Source organism: Etheostoma cragini, chromosome 21, assembly GCF_013103735.1.
Source record: "Etheostoma cragini isolate CJK2018 chromosome 21, CSU_Ecrag_1.0, whole genome shotgun sequence".
NCBI classification, from domain to species: domain Eukaryota; kingdom Metazoa; phylum Chordata; class Actinopteri; order Perciformes; family Percidae; genus Etheostoma; species Etheostoma cragini.
In genome coordinates this window covers 2,159,663-2,174,937 of record NC_048427.1, presented here as the reverse complement: position 1 = coordinate 2,174,937, position 15,275 = coordinate 2,159,663, and the positions used below count along the sequence as shown (strand labels likewise).

The 15,275-nt window shown below is 40.3% G+C and overlaps 2 protein-coding genes across 3 annotated transcripts in view; one reads left to right on the top strand and one right to left on the bottom strand.

Annotated features, from left to right (window-relative positions):
• Positions 1-1,194: 1,194 nt before the first annotated feature.
• Positions 1,195-7,798, bottom strand: prr15lb (proline rich 15 like b). Of its 2 annotated transcripts, XM_034859707.1 has the most exons (2): positions 7,597-7,798; positions 1,215-1,968 (listed from the first exon to the last, which is right to left on the bottom strand). In XM_034859707.1, the coding sequence occupies exon 2, from the start codon at positions 1,939-1,941 to the stop codon at positions 1,603-1,605; it is 339 nt and encodes a 112-aa protein (XP_034715598.1). In that variant the 5' UTR covers positions 1,942-1,968; positions 7,597-7,798; the 3' UTR covers positions 1,215-1,602. The 2 variants fall into 2 exon arrangements, with proteins under 2 accessions (XP_034715597.1, XP_034715598.1); XM_034859706.1 differs by lacking the exon at positions 7,597-7,798 and having other exon boundaries at positions 1,195-2,013.
• Positions 7,799-9,699: 1,901 nt separating this feature from the next.
• Positions 9,700-15,275, top strand: part of cdk5rap3 (CDK5 regulatory subunit associated protein 3) — a 6,320-nt gene continuing 744 nt past the window's right edge. Inside the window, exons 1-13 of the mRNA XM_034859665.1 lie at positions 9,700-9,863; positions 10,128-10,173; positions 10,336-10,467; positions 10,746-10,846; positions 10,995-11,043; positions 11,811-11,989; positions 12,080-12,216; positions 12,614-12,758; positions 13,000-13,107; positions 13,661-13,742; positions 13,835-13,923; positions 14,536-14,741; positions 14,828-14,999. Of these exons, the coding sequence (XP_034715556.1) occupies positions 9,858-9,863; positions 10,128-10,173; positions 10,336-10,467; positions 10,746-10,846; positions 10,995-11,043; positions 11,811-11,989; positions 12,080-12,216; positions 12,614-12,758; positions 13,000-13,107; positions 13,661-13,742; positions 13,835-13,923; positions 14,536-14,741; positions 14,828-14,999 (1,452 nt within the window). The 5' untranslated portion in view covers positions 9,700-9,857. The remainder of the gene's footprint in view (positions 9,864-10,127; positions 10,174-10,335; positions 10,468-10,745; positions 10,847-10,994; positions 11,044-11,810; positions 11,990-12,079; positions 12,217-12,613; positions 12,759-12,999; positions 13,108-13,660; positions 13,743-13,834; positions 13,924-14,535; positions 14,742-14,827; positions 15,000-15,275) is intronic.

Below are 15,275 nucleotides of genomic sequence, written 5' to 3'. Positions count from 1 at the left end.
AGACAACACAGCCCTCAGGTTCATAGGGACACACAAACCTCTCCACCACGATAAGGTGATGGTTCCCCGGAGAGGACGTAACGTTGGTTATTCTGCGGTTTTGAATGTGAAGATTTCTTGTAAAGCACAATCTGTACTTGTCTGATGCAACTTTCTGTGGTCCATTTCACACTTTACAGGCCTGTACGTCCCAAGAAGGTTTAGTGAAACTTGGTGAATTGTGCCAATTAACTGCCATGTGCATTGTGTAGGTCTTGTGTCATTTGTGCCAAGGGTTGTTGGCTTATTGTTCACTGAGGGTAGAAAATCTTCAAAAAACAGTGAAAAAGAGCCAGTAATAAAGTTTAGTTTGTAACTGAGGACTAAGTGTATGTTTGGCCAGCAGATGTCAGCAGCAGCAAACTTCAACAAAACAGAATAAAACTTATAAAAGACAAAGTAAACATAAGCACTACGAGCTGATTAGTGGATTTGTAATAGTGAATTGAATCAGTCTTTGAACTGTTGTAAGGAGTGACATAACACACACACACAAATAGAGAGAGAGAGAGAGAGAGAGAGAGAGAGAGAGATAGAAGCATGGCACTGCATATCAAATGTCAGTAATAGTAGTAATAGTAATAGATTTGTAATAGTGAATTGAATCAGTCTTTGAACTGTTGTAAGGAGTGACATAACACACACACACAAAGAGAGAGAGAGAGAGAGAGAGAGAGAGAGAGAGAGAGAGAGAGAGAGAGAGAGAGAGAGAGAGAGAGAGAGAGAGAGAGAGAGAGAGAGAGAGAGAGAGAGAGAGAGAGAGAGAGAGAGAGAGGCAAGGCACTGCATATCAAATGTCAGTGTCGGCTGACTATCACCATGGCAACAAAACCAGTAGGTGCAAAAGCTGACTCGTCTGTAACCTGAAACCAAGATTAGCACACAGTCGCTTAAATCATTGATCTAGACTCAAAAGATTGTGACATACTGCAGCGTCTGTACTATATTCATGTACAAACACAAAGTACTCATATTTATATGAACTCATTTATTAAAAACAAAACACATGTTTTTGCTTAAAGATTATTAATGTATTTATATAATATTTCAGATATGAAAATCCATTTTTGTTGTCATAAAATGTTATTGAAATTTACTTTGCTTACACACACACACACACACACACACACACACACACACACACACACACACACACACACACACACACCTTGTGTATTGATTGTAGGAGACATAATTAAAAAAAGAAAAAAGGGTTAATTCCAAAAGTCTACATCCATAATAATAAAAGGAAACAAGTTAATTTACAACAACGTTACTGTTCATTCATAAGGATGAGGTGTGACGATAAATAGCAGTGTGAGCTCAGAAAGATTGATAAAAATGTCTCGTTCAGGACTCTTATGGGTGACTAATGGCTGGCTGATACCAGCAGTGTTTACAGGTGGGAGTCCACTGGTTACAGTATCTACCTGGGTGTGTTGCCTGGTAACAGGTGTTTATCCACCTTGCACATAGCACATGTAATGCCACATGATTGTGTGTATTTAATCCTTCATCTAAGCCTTATTTTAAATGACACCTGTGATGAAGCATGTTTTTGTGCTATTTGTCATTTGCCTTCTTTTTATGGTTCTCGCCACTGAGGTTGTGCTCTGCGAACAGACTTGGGTTTTCGGCCAGCGTGGCACGGACCTTCTTCTTCTCCTTGAAGCGTCCAGAGTGGGACACCTTGACGTGGCGGCCCTTGGTGGCAGATTTGTCCACAATCTTCTCCAGCCTGGCGTTGAACTGGCTGTCCATGTTGTCCGGAGGGGGGTTGTTGATCGAGTGCTCTTTGTTTACGGTGTTGCTGCCGTGGTCAGCTGGGATCTCATACAGGACCTTAGATTCGGATTTCTTCTTGCGAGAGAAGGTCAGCTTCCACCAGCTTGGATCAGCCATGGCAACGACAGAGACTGGACGACCGACCTGCAGGGCACAGAGACACAATGAGGACATCGTGGGGACATTACTTTATTGAGAATGATTAGTGGGCATACTTTAAAAGACACATTAGCTTAAGAAGCTTCCTCCTCTGCTCGCAACTTTGTTGTGCCTACACATTTCTGATAAATGTCTCCTTAAAAACATACTGGGACAACAAGAGCTATTTAAGGAATCAAGTTAACATCCTGAAGAGGCCTGAAGCTACAATTGTGGACACAAAGTGGATGTCCTCTGCAGAATTGGGTTTTTAATTATTTATTTTTTTATATACAAATCTCAATTTGAATGTTTAACAAAAAAATGCGTTTCAACATACAAGGAAGGAATTTCTCCAGCAGAATTATACAGAGGGCTTTGAGACAACGTTAATAAATAAATAAATAAACAAATCAATAAATAAATACCTAAATAAATGTTACTGGAAACAAAGTGGACAGCCAGAGAAACTGGAAAGGGAAGAAGGGCCTAGATTTACTTAATTTGTATGGATTTATGGATGTAGAATTTAGGCTTAAAAATAGTTTAAAAAATATTTGCTTTCATGTTTCTTCTTGTAAATCAATACACCAAATAAATAAATAAATACAAACATTTCCAGTAAATTGACCTTGTGCAATGATTTTTGTTGTACCAAACTACTATTTCCAGTGTCAATAACAACCTGTCAACCACTCTTAAATGCATGAATACAATTTGACAAGAAATGATAAAATAATCAGAAAGTTTTGGTCTTCTTGTGGTGACAAGTTAAAAGCTTTGGGGAATTTGGTCTTATGACCTCAGTATTTATAAAATCTAAGCTTTTGATCTGTTCCTGCACAGTTGTTTTGTCCTAGCATTGAGCAGCAGGAGCACGGTGGGAAGCTAAACTCAATTACTAGTAAAAGAACTACATTCAAAATGAATGATGATTGCTCATCAATAGTCATTTCAAACGGGCTTTCAATTCCAATGGCACAGAGCCACGGTGTCTCTGCTAAATCGCCTCGGGAAGGGACTTGTTTTGGTGGAACACGTGTACGTTCAAAAGTTGTTTTAGTCGTCAACAGAAAACTCAGATTGGACAGATAGTCTAGCTAGCTGTCTGGATTTACCCTGCAGAGACCTGAGGACCAGGTAACCATAGTCCTCAGATTTGACAGATAGTCTAGCTAGCTGTCTGGATTCACCCTGCAGAGACCTGAGGACCAGGTAACCACAAGTCCTCAGATTTGACAGATAGTCTAGCTAGCTGTCTGGATTTACCCTGCAGAGACCTGAGGACCAGGTAACCATAGTCCTCAGATTGGACAGATAGTCTAGCTAGCTGTCTGGATTCACCCTGCAGAGATCTGAGGACCAGGTAACCACAAGTCCTCAGATTGGACAGATAGTCTAGCTAGCTGTCTGGATTCACCCTGCAGAGACCTGAGGACCAGGTAACCATAGTCCTCAGATTGGACAGATAGTCAAGCTGGCTGTCTGGATTCCCCCTGCAGAGATCTGAGGACCAGGTAACCATAGTCCTCAGATTGGACAGATAGTCTAGCTAGCTGTCTGGATTTACTCTGCAGAGATCTGAGGACCAGGTAAACATGGTCCTCATAAATCAACAGCAGTTTAAAATGCCAACACAAAGGAAGCCCAATTGAGATATTAAAATATGGTGGAAGTGGAACGTCGAGGACATGTGATGACACACGTGTGAAGTAACAACAGACACTGGTTTACACTGCAGTATGAGGATGTTTTTAATGGGACGTTCCTCGCTCATTATTATTATTATTGATAAGTAAAGTAGGTTCATGTGTATCAGAGAGCAGACAGTCAGGGATGACTTCTTTTCATCATCTCACTCAGGTGGAGGAGGAGGTGGTGTAACCCACCTAATGGAGGTGTGGGGGGGGGGGAGACATCTGACACTCAGCTGATAAATTAATGATCATCTGAAGTGTATCTTCTGTCCTCACTCTGTGACCTGATATGAAGCGAGCGGTTGTCTTCAGGCCGAACCAGAGGCAGAAACATGTTAAACACCAGCAATAGAAGGAGACTCTAATGTTAGCCCCACAGAACAACTTCTGGCTTATCTCTTTATGTGATTTCAGAATGCAATATTTCAAATCAATCGGTGCATGTCGCCACGCAGATTATTATTATTACTCAGCTGTTGTGATTGTCAGACTCCTGGCAACCATATCGCTAAAATAACTTCCTCGTGAAATGAGTATTTTAACTTTTTTTAAGCTTTCAGGCCAATCTCATTGTCTTCACTGCTCTGAAGGTCTAGAGAAAGCTAGTAAGTGTAAACTTTGAGTGAAGATTATTCATCTATTTATAAGACGACTGTTTCCAATGATTGATCTTACAGGGCGTCCTGGTTGCCTAGAGCTAGAACGATTAGTCAATTTATTGATTAGTTGAGTGACAGAAAATAGATCTATGTTGATCTTCAATTAATCATTTAAATCATATTTTAAGCTAAAAATGCCCAGAGATGTGAGGAGATGCTGCTTTTCTTCGTCTTATGATGTACTCTATTACATTTTGGGGGTTTTGGATTGCTGTTTGGACATGTGATGAAGTCACTTTGGACTCTTGGACATCGCAAGGGCATTTTTCACATTTTTCTAATCTTTTATAGACCAAGTGATTCATTGAAGTCAATAATTGTTAGTTGCAGCTCTGGCACACACCCCATGTAACCACAACGTTTTAGTTTGATTATTTATTGTCGCTGCAGACATTTGCTGCATGTCATACTCGTCTCTCCTCCTTTGTTTTCCTGTGAAATGTCTTGCAAAAGGCTAAGAAAATGCCCAGAAATGTACATTGAAAGATAACATAAAAGTCACTCTTTACAATAAATGAATAACTACTAAAGCTTAGTAGTAGTTGAAATTAAAGGGATTTTATGTTTATAAAGTTTTGAATGACTTTGCTCCTCCATACAACAGAGATGTTTTTCCTTTTTCTGTTCCAGCCAGATCACTAAGGTCTAGGACCCTAGGACCCTAGGACCCTAGGACCCTAGGACCCTGGGTTTCTCATGTAGGTAAGTGGCTCCAGGCTCCAGATCCAGCCTGCTGGTTCTCAGCAATTAAAAATGGCTCCCAATTAAAATGTGTAAGTCATTGTTCTGATTGTGGACAGGTGCCCTGCTGTTGCTCAGTATTTTCCAGGGAAAAAAACATCTTATCACGTATTTGAGTGTCTTGGCCCCCGGGTGTTAGAATAGCAAGGTCTCTCTGTATTTTTAAAAGTAAAGTAAATGCCGATATTTTAATCTGGATTCTAATTTTTGAATTATATTAGTTTTTAAATTTTAAATCATTTTAACAATTTTTTTTATTTCTGGTGTTAAATTTTCTTCTGTTGTTTTTTCCCCCTTATTGTTGTAGACAAATTGCTACTTGTGTGCTGAGTTGAGGTTTTTTTTAAATCCTGTATCTCACAATTGTCAAATTCTTTATAAAAGTTAAGTTTAAACTGGGATAAACTTTAAACAAACTGCAAATGAAACAAGTAGTGTTTGGATAATAAATGTATCTTATAAACCAAATTTTAACAATCCACAAATGCTATGATGTCTCTTTTACGAGGGCGGACAGGAAGCAAAGCAGCACTCTAATCCTCCTTTGGTGTGGTCATTTTATCATGTAGCACCTATGCAAATACACCGTCCGTGCCCTTTACAGAAACACTCCTCTTGCTCTTATCTCAACCAAAGGGATGTTTGGCACCTGGCACGAACAAGCAAGGTTCAAAGCACACACACGGTAGGGAAACAATTGATCGCATGTTGAGATCAGCGAGTTTGAATAGTAACTCCGTGCATTTGATGTGCCACACCTGTAAGGTGGATGGATTTTCTCGGCAAATGAGGAGTGCTCACTAACAGATTTAACCAGATTTCTGAAGAATATTTGAGAGAAATAAACATTTTGTGTACATGGAAGTCTTAGATGTTTGAGTTCAGTTTGTGAAAAATGGGGGCAAAAACTAAAGTGTTGTAAAAGTTTGTTCAGTGTACTGTATGTCTTGGCCTTCTGTTGCTTTCTAGATAGATAGATAGATAGATAGATAGATAGATAGATAATTTATAAATTCCAAAGGAAATTAAGGAACAATTGTATTTACACTTACTGTAGACCGACACCCAGGTAACAGAAAGTGTTTCTGTAGCAACCATCTTGCCCATCACTTTACTGTAAGCTCAGTAAATTCCCCTTCTTTTCTAAACATCAGTAACATGGATGTGTTTGAGTGTTTAAGACAGGTTCCTCAATAACATAGGTTTACAGAGCATTTACATCGTGGTGTACGTAGCAGCACTTCCACACCATGTTGAGTATGAGAACATCTCTGTACAATATGCACCCATATTTTCTTTTCTTTCTTTTTTATCTCTGCCATGTTTGACTTAGATGTGACCTTTGCGACGGAAAGCCCTGTTGACATAAAGGAGGCCCTCCGTAGTTCTCTTTAATAAGTTACTGTGTTTTCTGTTATGTGTGGGTGAGCCGCTCAGCAAAGCCTCAGAGATCACAAAAGGAAGGGAACACTGTGACAACATTTGGAAATCACTAACCAGCTGCAAAGCCTTTTTAATAGCACAAAGTTTGAGCCTGAGAGGGAGAGAGAGAGAGAGAGAGAGAGAGAGAGAGAGAGAGAGAGAGACACTCCAAGGGCACTGAGGACTTTGCTGCTCATAATTGAACTGAAGGTTCATCAGATTCTCAGGTTTCCTTCCTTGTGCCAGCTTCCCTGTTAACCCATGACAGCAAATGAATGAGTAGATGAAGAAGCCCCACGGCGTTTTTAGCTTGGTCTTTAGAATAAATGCTAATTTTTCTTCGTGTGATTTGTTCTTTGCATATAGAAGGCACAGAAAGGCTGACCTTTTCTTTAAAACTTAACGTGGGCTCATAATGGGACATTATGTCAACAATCCTGATAAGGCTGCAACAATGTTCAAAACTTTATCGCTTACATGACTTTGCCTGTCGCAATTCTTTTATTTTGGAAGGTATATTCTCACGCAGTCACCAGCTCAAGCAACACACAAGCAACGACATATATATATATATATATAACATGTTATATTGTCTGTTAATATGAGTCAACCTTCTTTTTTGCTTCCTAATATTTCTTAACAGCAGACAGTGAACGCCTGTCTCCATTTAAAAGTTATCTTCAGTAACATGCCTGTTGCAGTTACTTGTTCAGTAAACCATGTCTGTTACAATTACCAGTAGCTCAGATAACATCTTAAAATGTCTTTTTCTGTCTGACAAATAGTCCAAATCCCAAACATTCACAATAATGAATAATGATAAAAAGCAGCTATTTGTTACATTTGAGAGCCTGAGGGCATTTACATGTAATCAACTGACTGTAGCGGCTTGTTGGGCTGTGAAAACACCGGGAACAACAATGAAAATAAGTCTTAAGACCTTACCGTCCTATCCTAACAAAGATAAGGGATGCATTAGAAAGTTGTCACCAAACCAACCCAATTCTTTAACGTTTTACTGGATTCACACTATTCAGAGGCCAATCTGTTGTTGAGCGTATGAAACCAACAAGAACAGTATTTTAGAGACATAAAATAAAATGTGCTTTTCTTACCTTCTTGATGACGAGCTGACTGAAGGAGATTCTCTCAGATGTGAAACTGTCCCGCCATGCTTACAAATTCTTCACCTCCGCTCGCTTTTATTTTCTTCTTCTCCTCCTCAGGTGATCATGCACAGGTGCAGCATCTCTCCTCCTCTGCCTCTCTCTCTCTCTGCCTCTCTCCCTCCAACTCTCTCTCTCTCTCTCACCTCTGCACTCTAGCACACACCCTCCACACACACCCTCCACACACACAAACACACACACACTAACCTAAAGCCTGCACCAGCTAAGTGCATGACTGAGTCAAGTTGGCAACCATATGAGGTCTCTCTTCAGACCAGGCCAGTCCACAACAACATTACTGACATCAGGGGTAACGTGAACTTGAGGTGAGCAGCTCTCCAAAGTGAAAGTAAATTCCCTTTACCAGTCTCACCTTAAAACCCAGGCTTGTCTTAATGTGGAATTTGGACACAAAATAGAGTTTGAGTTTCTTATCCCTATTTTTAATCTCTAAATACTTTAAGCTGAAGGAACAAAAAGGGACAAAGAGATGTCGGCTATAATAGATCTGAATGAGGTGGGTGTCCATGATGTTTTGCATGGGTTGCGAAAAATCAAAGACAGTGACGCGCACTTTGCAAGTTGGGTTCACATTCAAATGACCCGAAATTAGGTCACTTGAGAGGCTTTGCAGTGGCGGTACACACAGGGATTCACAGTGCTGATACTGCTTTAGCCACAGTCATTTTTAGAAGTTCACAAAGTTCCTTTGTTTTTTTTTTTTTAATGAAAGCACATTAGAGATGTGTCTGTGGTCTGTGTCAAGAATGGGATTAATGACAGAATGAGAAATCAATCAGTGACAAGACAAGATCTCTGGCGGGCCAATTATTAATGAAATCCCAAGAACTTTATTTTTGGGGGATTTTTTGATTTCTAGTGGAGAGCAAGAGTTTACAAAGACACCAAATGTGTCAGGTTGAATTTTGTGGAAATGTCTGTAAAATATTGCACAACATGTGTGCCATTTAATGGGAAAATGCAGCCATGAGATAATGTACTCTTAAACAGTGCAGACAAAGATATTTTGATCAACTGTTAAGCTACTTCCTGGGGGGAAGGGCAAACACTATATTTTAGGAGTTTAAGATGACAGGAAAGTTGACTGTACACACAGAGAAGTACATCTACTCTCGAGTACTCGAGTATTTCTATTTCATGCAACTTTATGCTCTTACTCCACTGCATTTATTTTACTATAAATACACTGACATTTCAGAGTTAGCTTGATAATAACAAAACATGAATAACAAATGAATTATGATGTAGGCCATTATTACAAGCTAGCCAGCTGTATACACAGTAATTAAAACTATCTTCATCTTTAGCAGATGCAACATTAGCGTGATAAACTCAATAACTGCTCATTTCAGATTAAGATAATTCACAATAAAGTTATCCATCTATGCTGACCAAAATTACAAATGCAACACTTTTGCCTTCATTTTTCATGAGCTGAACTCAAAGATCTAAGACTTGTTCTATGTACACAAAAGGCTTATTTCTTTCAAACATTGTTCACAAATCTGTCTAAATCTGTGTTAGTGAGCACTTCTCCTTTGTCGAGATAATCCATCCACCTCCTCACAGGTGGGGCATATCAAGATGCTGATTAGAAGCTGGCCACAATTAAAGTAAACACACATACATATGTTTACAACAATGAAAATAAGTCTTAAGACTTATAGTATTTTGTATTATATATATATGAAGTAGCCCAGTTTAAATTTTTGAGTACATTCTCATGACAATACTGAATGCACGACTTTTACCTTTACAGGCCTTTTAATATTGTTGTACTAGTACTTTTACTTGAGTGAAGGATCTGAGTACTTCTTCCACTACATCATGGAAGTATTTAGAAAACAAAATTATCTCGCTTTGCCTTTAAAAAAAACTTACCCTTCTCATTATTTTCTTATTTAACGGAAGACACTGCCCTCTACCGACGGACTGTACCTCTGCACCAAACCGTGATCTGAACCATCCACCAATCAGCTGCAGCCATCAGCATAGTGAACTGTCATTGGTCAGTCCTAATGGTGGTTCTAGCGTCACCTCTTTCTATTGGCTCCGCTTCTAGTAACGTGTCATAAACAGTGAAGTCCGGATGGTGACAATAATCCTGGATACAATCATATTAAATAAACATATAATGAGGCCCTAACATCTTGGAAGTGCTTTTGTTTTGAAGAGGTGAACAAACAATGGAGGTGAGCTCAAATAAAGTCTTCTTAATCGCTTTTTAATTAGCAGCTTGCTAACGTTAGCTAGTTGTCACACAGTCAAAGTCCAGCTAATACACATTTTCCAAAAGCAAAGAAAAAGATTTTTACTCTTAGTTTAGTCTTTTTGTTTTCTGTGTAGCAGTTTGAAGTTAACCTTACATGAAGGCATATTTTTTTTCTCCCTGTGCAATGTACTGCTCCAAAAATAAGTAAATGAATAATGTTTTGAATGTTTTCTCACTTCAACAGAATATTCAAAACCTTCCCATCGACATACAGACCAGCAAGCTGTTGGGTAAGACACAGAAAGAAAATGTGTTGCTGTTAATCGATATACAGTGGAAGAAATATTAAGATCTTAGCTGAAATAATGTAAATTTAGGTATTTTTTCCCCCCATCAGCTGTTGAAGCCAAATGCACAGAGATGAATGATGTGACCTCCTGTTGTGTCCACAGACTGGCTGCTGGATCGACGACACTGCAACCTGAAATGGCAGAGTGCAGTGAAAGATATCCGAGAGAAGATCAACGCTGCCATCCAGGACATGCCCGAGAACGAGGAGATCAAGAAGCTTCTCTCCGGCTCCTGTAGGTCCATCATAGCCTCAGATTGGTTCTCTCATCTATCATCCTCACACACTGCATAAAGTACAGAGCTGAGCAGCCATTTGTCCGATACACAGGAGGTTGTTTAACAACACTTAACACAGTTGGGAAGGTATTTCCAGAAGAAAGAGGCACAAATTGGGATTTATGTAAAGTTGTTTGTTAGTAAATTGTGGTCAACACATAGAGATATCTGTCCTCCTTCTCCTACAGTATGTAAGAATACAAACTGGCAAACTGTGTTCTGTTTTCATCGATAGACATTCACTACTTCCACTGCTTGAGGATAGTGGAGATACTGAAGGGAACTGAGGCGTCCTCCAAGAACATCTTTGGCAGATATTCATCTCAGAGAATGAAGGTGAGTGGATTCGATCAAGCTGCTATTGTTTGTCTCATTTTGGAATTACTTCCACAAACAAAGTGGATTTCTCTGTGTCCTGTTCCTCTGCTCTAAAACTATCCTAACATTTAGATTTGAATTGTATTTTCTGTTTTTGTGATCACAGGACTGGCAAGAGATTGTGTCCCTATATGAGGCAGATAATGTCTATTTGGGTAAGTATAACATCTCTATGTACGGCATAACCACAACGCTGGGAATACCATCACTACTAACACTCGTCTAGGAGCTTCCAGGGCTTTGCCGCATGTGCACACACACAAATCTGCAGAGACAAGCATTAGGTTGCCAGGCCGAAGGTGATAAATCGGTCTACCTGTCAGCCCATTGTCCCCGGCACTGCTTTGATACCGGTCACTCAGAAGCCCTTCACTGGTTAGCATCGAAGCTCCATTGACAGTTTATTTGTAGATATTAAAGATGCGGACAATAACTTGAACATAACTTAATGGGGGGGGAAAGGGGATCTTGCTCATCTGTCACGGCACTCAAGCATTCCTGTCCTACTTCCACTCCGAAACCTACGCAGCTGCTCTCAATCTCAATAACTCCGGCCCTAAACAATTGGCTTCATGACTAGGTGAGCCCCATCTGCCCAGTCTGACAGCCATGCACAACAGGAAATAGGAAGCTGTGTGCTGTGAAAATTATCATAGCATGACAACACCTGTGTACACCATTAGACTTAGAGAGAGAGAGGTAGGAAGGCCATTTAATGGTAGCACTGATTGTGGTTCTATTAGCTGTTGCCATTCTGTTGGAAACCAGAAAGTTATTGGTAACCACAGTAGTTTTTGTTGCAGCTGTTCAAATTATTTCTGTCATTATTACAGAATACAGGGAAACAACCAAATCTAGAAACCAAATAATTGCATGTATAGAAGTCTTTAATACAAAAATAAAGCCAACCTGTGTGTCCCAGCGGAGGTGGCCAGCTTGCTGAGTCGCAATGTCAGCTACGAAGGCCCGGCTCTGAGGAAGCAGCTGGCCAAAGCCCAGCAACTGCAGCAGGAGCTGAGCAGGCGGGAAGTTGAGTGCCAGAGCTCAGCCGCAGACCTCAAGGAACGCTACTATGCGGCCTGCAAACAGTACGGCATCACAGTAAGTACAGGACGTTGAAACACAAAAACATACTGCTCTCTGTGAAGACATTCATCGTCCTGGTGTTTGACCGTTTTTTTCCTCTGACAGGGAGAAAATGTGGCTCGAGAGCTTCAGGCTCTGGTCAAAGACTTACCAGCGGTTCTTGAGGAAGTCGGGAAAGACGCAGCGAAGTTAGAGGAGCACATCCAACTTTATACTGCTTTCACAAACTTTGTATGCGAGTGGTGAGTACATCATCAAAATAAAGTCCTGCATACCTTACCTTATGTTATTTAATTTAATTAATGTGCACTGTTCCTGTCATATAAATTAACATTGTTGTAAATGCACCAGAACTAGCCAAAAGGCTATATTTCATCCGTTTGACACATCTTAAAATTGTCTACCTAAAAAAACAATAAGAAGATTACAGTGAACAATGCAAATATAAAAAGCAGTAAAACAGATAAAACTCTTCAAATAAGAAATAACATAAGTAATAAATCTGTCATATAAGCACAGATCCCTGACATCACAGTCTAACACAACTCTTCAGAGTAACCCTTCGTCCTTCGTAACTATAGAAAAAACATGGAATTTGCTCACTTTTTGTCACGTGAGCTCCCATGCCGTTATCTGTAGGTCCAAACCAGTCCTGCCCATGCTGACATTCGCCCAGACGAGAGGAAACACAACTTTTTACGAGTGGAGAACGGGAAAAGCCCCCACAGTTATTGAGAGGCCGGTTGTGGAGGAAGCACCTACTGACACTGTCACGGAGGATATGGTCTGTTTACTGTCTCTATAAGAGCATTAATCAGGGTCATGTCAGACAAACTTCCCATCACTTTAGGAAATGTTGTTTTCTTAATTGTAAGTCTGAAATAATTGTAAGCTCTGTTCTACCGTGAGAGAGTCAACAAATACCAGAATAGGTCAAATAAATATATTCATGTTTCCATTCTCAACAGAACTTCCTCACCACTGACGTCTGTGTCCCTGTTTTGTCTTTTAAAACACTGTTTTAGATTGACTGGGGGGACTTTGGCAACAGTGCAGACGCTCCGGGTGTTAACTCTGGCATCACAGTGGAGGATGGAATAGACTGGGGCATCAGCCTGGAGCCGAGCTCTGAGGTAACACACATCAGCTCCTCTACACTTTATTTTATATACACAGTTTGTGTTCATCCTATATTATGTAACTATTAATGTGAAGATGTTAAAATCAATTAAGAACTATCTCTATAGACAGAAATATATTAATACATACTGTGTGATGTCCAACCAGGTTTGAAGATAATTTGTAACTTGTAAGTTGTTAAAGTTATAAAAAATTGAAATAGCTAAAACATATTAGGACAAATTGTAAAATAGCTCAAAGTAATGGATATAATTGACTAATGATGTAATGTGAAAATTGTTTGTCTTAGTTAAATCTTTTAATGTCCATACAAATATTTGCATGTGTCTGCCTTAAAATATGCTTAAAATATAAAAGCAGTTGAAAGTGAAAGGAAGTTGTTGATTTTTGCCGAGTATATTAATAACAGTGTTAAGCATTGTGACATCACTTCAAATCATTTCAAGTGAACACACGTGGAGCATGGAGGTGATAAAGGCCCATCAGACGGGAAAGGTTGGGAACTTCTGCTCTAATATACCAACTTCTGTCTGCCTCCTCTAACAGGACACTGGTGCTGCTGGTATCGACTGGGGGGACAGTGAAGACGCTCCCATTGAAATTGATATTGTGGACGCGGGGACAGACTGTAACTACTTCTTTTTTATGGTTGCACAACTTCTTTTCATCCTCAACTGTTGAAATTTCTGTTTTGCTAATGACATGCGTGTCGTCCTGCAGGTCCCGAGGGTGTGGCAAGAGGAGAGGATGCTTTAAGTATACTGGAGAACTCTCAGTCACGCGCCCAGTTCATTGATGAGCTCACAGAGGTAAAGACTAGCGTCAAATTAACTTGATCTAATCTTTGTGTGTACAAGGTACGTTAATGCGCAGCAGCAAATGGCAAATCAAGTTAGACTAGCTGGAGAAAATGGAGCATTTAGCTGCTAAAGAGGTGGATATTTCCTTCGGGTTGGCCAAAACAGAGCAGAAAGGAGAGCGAGTATCAAACTATTAATCACGTGGCCAGAAATATGACTCCAAATGAATAACGTTTCTGTGTGTCTGCTGGAAATGTAAAGAAGCAACTGTTATTCACATATTAAATATGTCAGTATTGTTTTTACAGTTCGTTTCTACTGCCCCCAAGTGGTCTTAAAAAACAGTTCATGCCAACTTCCGTAACCTTTTTATGAAAGCAACTAAACATGTTTACATGTGCAAATTCAAAACCAGTAACTGCAAACAACAAGGACTGTTTGTGTTCATCACAAATACAGTATTAGAAATAAGTCAAAGTATGTGTTAACGTGCTGGGAGTAGCAGGTACGTTGAGAGCCACAGAAAAGTCTTCAATTGTGGGATACTGTTATTGGATAGTATTTGGATTAGATCGTCTATCAAATTTACCCCAAATATGGTAAATACTGGTGTTTTTACAGCTGGAGGTGTTCCTTACCCAGCGCATAAGTGAGATGGGAGAGGAGGCAGATGTGGTAGCTATGAGCCAGTTCCAGATGGCCCCTTCTGTCATCCAAGGCCAAACCCGGGAACATGTCCGGGAGATGCTGTCAGTGGTGCAGGACCTCCTGGTCCGCCTCACCTCTCTGCGTATGCAGCACCTGTTCATGATCCAGGCCTCGCCCCGGTATGCTCCCACAACTGATCCTTGTGTCCGTTTCAATCAGGGTAAATCGTCCTTTTCTAATTATTGTTTTTGTATCAAATGTTTAGGTATGTTGAACGCGTGTCAGAGGTGCTGAGGCAGAAGCTGAAGCAGGCAGACATTCTGCTACTGAAAGGAGCCACAATGGTTGAGAAGAGGCAGGAAGCCCTGGAGGAGCAGTCCAGACTGGAGCCTCGTGTTGACCTGCTGGCAGGATGCACCCGGGAACTCCAGAAAGTGGTATTGGATTACTATCCCAAGTTATTTATATGTTCACAGGGTTGGCAGTTCCCCTGCTGACTAGAAGAGAAGGTTGTGTATGATTGCTATCGACTCTCACAGTAAACAATTGTAATAAGATTATTATATCCATGTTAATATATACTGAGAAGTAAAATTAGAGATTACGCCTGCCACACACTGGAAGACTATGACAAGACTTTCCATCCATCCATCCATCTTCGACCGCTTATCCGGTATCGGGTCGCGGGGGCAGCAGCTCCAGCAGGGGACCCC

Coding starts and splice junctions, on each gene's coding strand:
- prr15lb (XM_034859706.1), bottom strand. CDS start 1,998: ATGTCCTCATTGTGTCTCTGTGCCCTGCAGGTCGGTCGTCCAGTCTCT.